At 38.4% G+C, this 5316-nt stretch overlaps 2 protein-coding genes across 2 annotated transcripts in view; one reads left to right on the forward strand and one right to left on the reverse strand.

The window, feature by feature from the left end:
- Positions 1 to 4068, reverse strand: part of dpf1 (double PHD fingers 1) — a gene marked incomplete at its 5' end in the record, with an annotated part of 36406 nt that extends 32338 nt beyond the window's left edge. The window contains one exon of the mRNA XM_079823402.1: positions 3959 to 4068. Within this exon, the coding sequence (XP_079679528.1) occupies positions 3959 to 4068 (110 nt within the window). The remainder of the gene's footprint in view (positions 1 to 3958) is intronic.
- The window catches only part of LOC307130057 (TRPM8 channel-associated factor homolog), a 360060-nt gene that overhangs the window by 96233 nt on the left and 258511 nt on the right, over positions 1 to 5316 (forward strand). The window lies entirely within an intron of this gene.

Below are 5316 nucleotides of genomic sequence, written 5' to 3' on the forward strand. Positions count from 1 at the left end.
GACGTTAATCCACTAACTCTCCTGACTGCTTTGTCGGACAAAACGACAAATTCGGCGATCTGATTGGTCAGATCACCTGTCAGTCAAACTTGCGGCGAAGAGTGAATTACATCTTGTAAAAATGGGCATTATAGGTCCCCTTTAAATTTGATAGGAATTCGAATATACACACATTTTTGCACGGCCTATTCTCAAAACTACTTGACTCAGATGTTCACACTGACAAGTCTGAATCATCAGGAAGCGACACCCTCCCTCGGCCTTCCTCAGTCCACATCTGATGAATCTTCCCACAAGGTGTCTCACCTCCCCAAAAAAGAGTGAAAGTGAGCCCACCATGCGTCTCTAACCTCCTAAACAACTGCAACCACTACCACAACCACTAGTACACTACATATAGATAGATGCTAGCTGCACATTATAAGATCCCTGAGCAACAGTGTGATGACTGACAGTGAGTTAGGTAGCTTTGGAGAAATAGGTCATAGAGCTAAAAATACCTATCTGTGTCTCTCTCTCTCCTCTTGAAGACAAAGAGAGTCTCTCTGGAAAAAAAAAATAAGTGAGTGAGTGAAATGAAGAGATCAGCCCACCAGTTTCAGGAGAGAGAAAAAAAAATGCTCTTATAGAATTGCGGCTGCTTATGCAAACAAACATTAAAAAGGGCCTGAGTATAAGGATGGGGAGGAAGGATCTACAACGGGGCGACAGCCTTCGGCTTAAGAGCGACAGTGTGAAGAATTATCTAGAATTCATTTTTCTCAGATCAGCGGAGGCAAAGCGGAATAACTATCCAAGAAGTCTGCATCCCGTGAAATGACTGGGAGAGACAGGGCACCATCCCTTTAGGAGACAGAGAGAGAGATATAGTGGAAGATAGAGGAGAAAATATAGACAGTAAGTGAACCTGAGTAATTAGAGATTTGAGGACCAGTAGAGGAAGAAAGTCTGAACAAAGAGAAATACGCAATAAGAACAGTGGGGAAACTAATCCAGTGATTCCCAATGAAATGCCATCATTTTGGTGAAGGCATGCCAGTTAGCAGATAATCAGCAATCAAGGCAGGCATAATTTAATCACCATCTCTTAAAAACGAGTGATTTATAAAAGCCAGTAATGTAAATTAGATTGGCTCCTCAACTGATATCTCCTCATGGCTCCAGAAGTACTGCACTTTAACTGGGTTCTTTGAAGAGGGTTATTGAAGAGGGTAACATCACAGTAATTCAGACGCTGATTGCAGCCACTCTTTCTTTTCATTCATGCTTCTCATGCAAATATGTCAAAAGCGCCCGAGACGCACACCTGACCTCGCGTGTGCTTAAAAACATCTGTCCACATTCAACAACAAAGTTCACCGCTGAGGGAAAGTGATGGAGATACTGCAGGATTCGCCATCACTGAATCAAAACTTGTTTCATTCCTTCACAGAAAAGATTAGATAGTGCTTCCGAAGTTAAACATAGCACTGCATGATTACAATATTCATGTACTGGTAACACTTTACAATGAGGTCCCATTAGTTAAAGCCTTGAATATTAACTATCAATGAGCAATATTTACAGTATCTATTAGTCCTTGTTGACATTAGTTATAACTGTTAGCTTGTTAGTTCATGTTAGCTCAGGTCTATTAAATGTTAACAACTTTTGATTTTAATAATGTATTGGGACATTTTGAGATCAACTAAGTAAATGCTTTAGAAGTATGTTTGATTGTTGCTTCATGTTAGCAAATAGATCCTTACTGTAAAGTGTTACAAATAGTGGGCTATTGATACACTATTTCAAAGAGGTTGCGCCACGACACAGGTCCAGAAATGATATAATTTATATAAAGTATATTGCTAAACTTCATAAAAACTAGGCTATTATAAGGTATGTTACAGTCTGTGTTGGGTAAGTTACTCTAATAGCTACTAATTACATCTTCAACAGTGTAATTGGATCACTGTACATATTTACTCTCGCTAAAAAGTATTGGATTACTTATTACTTTATAAATCCCATATCAACCTCAACCAGTTGAACTTAATTCTTTCAAATAAACAAAACACAATTGCATAAATTATTCTTGAGCTGACCAAAGTGTGTAAAGGGAGAAGGTTATGTTAAAAACTAGGCCTACGTTTTAACAATAAATAGATGTTAAATCCACTATTGCTTTATAGAATCGTTGTATAGTCTACAGTAATTCAATCAGAAGTAAAAATTAAAATAAATCTCTTAGTATTTGGTTACTTTTCCTTTTAAAAAAAGTAATTAGATTACTGGTTACTGTATAGGTACAGTACGGACAGGACATTAACGCGTGGCTTCGGCGTGCATTATAAGGTCATGTGACAGGTGTGTTAAAGCCTATCTCTCCAGATATGTACGAAAAACATACATAGGTGACGAAAGCAGCTATATTCATGTAAATGTACTACACTTATGTACAGTCCCACTTAATTTGGCACGTTTTTACAAAGTATTTGTCAGAATTCAAACTCCAAAGCTGTTCGTGCTGTGGCCGGTATTGTAGCGCTAGTAACCAACACCCGAATGTCATTTCACTTATATTACTATCGTTTGTTATTTCAGGCACATTTTGAGTTAATAATATGTCATAAGGTAAAAGTGCCTTACCTCATAAAACCTTGCATCCTGTCTGACTGAATCCTGCGCGCGCGGTGCTAGTCAGTTAACGGTTTTTGCGCGAGAGGGAAATGTATGTTCTCGTGCGATCATTCACAAAGTTGAAATGATATATCAATAATGATATTAGTAATTTACTTGAGTTAAGTGTTTGGCAGCTGTGCGCGTTGTGCCATTTTTAAGTTTTTTTTTTAAAAAAAGTATACATTCCAGAAGCTTTGTATGTGCCCCTTGTTTTGTTTTTTTTCCAAACGTAGCCTAATACATGTTACCAACGTGACATTGCAAACTGCAACCAAAAAAAAAAAAAAAAAAAAAACATCGTTGTGAAGACGTTTTGTGCTTGCTGGGTCAAGGTATGCAATCGTGGTAGTTAGGCTACTGGAGAGAGATGCAACCTCCCGGGTTAAAAAACCGACACAAGTGCAATTTCCCCTTTATGCGATATAGAAGCTACAGTCACATATTCATGCCAAATACAAACATGTCTCCCCATTCCGAAGGTCCCAGTCTTCTAGCAGACGAATGTAAAGCAATTTTTGGCACTGAGCCCGTGTGGCGTCTGCGTGCCGCACGCCGAAAAAATGTGTCAGTGTGCACAAAGGAATCTAATGGAAACTTCACAGAATGTGCATGGATGCAACGGCGCATAAGACATACCAAATGTTACACGCCACTGAAATATCACGTATAGCCATGCATTCGGCTCAGAAATAATAACACTAATAATTCATATTCACGCTGCATGTGATTTCTACAGTCTGATGTGATCAGCGCGTGCGATGCAAAACCATTGCAAACATGCTTGGTGTGATAAATCGCAACATTTTCCAGTTCAGGCAGTTTGCACATAGACCGCGCTGTTATCCTCGTACAGACAGCACACCAGCTCGTTTTGTTTGACATCATTTTATACAAAAGCAAAAGCAAAAATGTTCAAGTGTCATCGTTTATCTTGAGACACGGTGGCCGGCGAACTCTCCGATTCCAATACCTCCCAACAACTGTAAGTTCCTATACTGATCAATAGGCTACTGACCAGGGACGCCGGGTCAACATTCTCAACATTCCTCCATATCGCTGTGCATATGCAGAAATGACACCCGAGACTCTGCACTTTATAACATGCCATATTTGCCCAGATGACAAAATGTCGTCGCGTGCATTAAGATTTATTGCATTTCAACATGCATTCGTAGTTTAAACCTCGCCGGCATTTTATACTTTTAAAGATGTTTGCATATTTGTGAATTTGAACGAACGCTGTTTGTTGCATGACATGCATTCAACAAAGCATTAAAATAGAAATATTTTTACTTACGATTTCAGAGGATTTTGGACCACTGTGGCCATTTTGATATAGAATGATACAATGTAAGACTGCAGATCCCCGGTATTGTACATGTAATATAGCAGCAATTTCAATTTCATTCATTCTCTGGGGCTGCGGCTGGATCAGCCAGCCAATAGGAGCACGACTGTCTGATGTTCAGTGCTGGGAGATGTAGTTTTAATTCCACGATGTCTTCTAGAGCCAGCGGCGCGTGCACTACAAATAGCACAATGCACCGCGGTTAACTGTATACTAGTCCCGCCTTGATTTTGTATGGGTAAGCCAAAACATCTACTGTAAATTCAAGGTTGGATTGCTGGACTGTCTGTCAGTATTTTGCTCTCATGTTGGTTCGTAGAGAAATGGAAACATTTTTAGAGAGCGATGGCTGAAAGAAATCGTTCGCAATGCATGTATTATAGGCTAGCATTCTGTAAGAGATAATCACAGCAAATGTAGGTATAGGCACTGATCAATATCACATAGCTTTATTTAATATTATATACATATCTCATGTATGCATATTTGAACACACACATTTGTTTTTCTATCACTCCATTGACTTCCATTGTGTAGCTAGCTATATATCCTGAGCTAATAATATTTTTCCATCTCCTAAACCTGACCCTCAAAACAAACTTTTCTGCATTTTACATTTACATTAAGACGTTGTTTTATTTTTTTCTTATAAAGCATTTTTACATGGGGACTGTTGGTATAGCCGTAAACTACTGAGACCTTACTTATTAAGGAGTAATTCTCATATGTTTTTATTCTACTTATGAAATACAAATGTTCAAATATTGTGACAAGAGGCCAGCCTGACCTCTAAAAGAAATGGAAGTGACTAAAGTGACTCTTCAGTCCAGTTAACTGCAATGGCGCCACTTTGAAGGCATTCTGTGACATGTGATATTTATAGATCCCTGCTAACAAATATTTAATGAACCTTAGCAAGCTCTATGGAAAGGCTGTCGGAACAAAAAAAAATGTCCTGTTGATTCATAAGGGATTTCTGCAGAACACAAAATGTTTACATTTTTAAAGGGGTTTTCGAGTTGAGCTAATCTTCAATTCATCATGGAAAGACATCTCCATTCTAACAACTAAAATTAAACACCAGTGATATTCGGCACCACTAACATTTGACAAAAAATTTCCTAATTATAGAATAAGGAGCTTGTGTGAGAGCTTATTTTATGGAGACTTGTTTTTATTGACCAATTTATTACTATAGTATAAACTTCTTTCACAGAGAAGACAGTTCATCAGAATAGCCACTAGAGGATGTCAGAAAGTGCTCAGTAATACATAATAATGAAGGCGCTTGATAGAACAGCAACAGC

The sequence above is a fragment of the Gobio gobio genome, assembly GCF_949357685.1.
Source record: "Gobio gobio genome assembly, chromosome: 8".
In the NCBI taxonomy this organism is placed as follows: Eukaryota; Metazoa; Chordata; class Actinopteri; order Cypriniformes; family Gobionidae; genus Gobio; species Gobio gobio.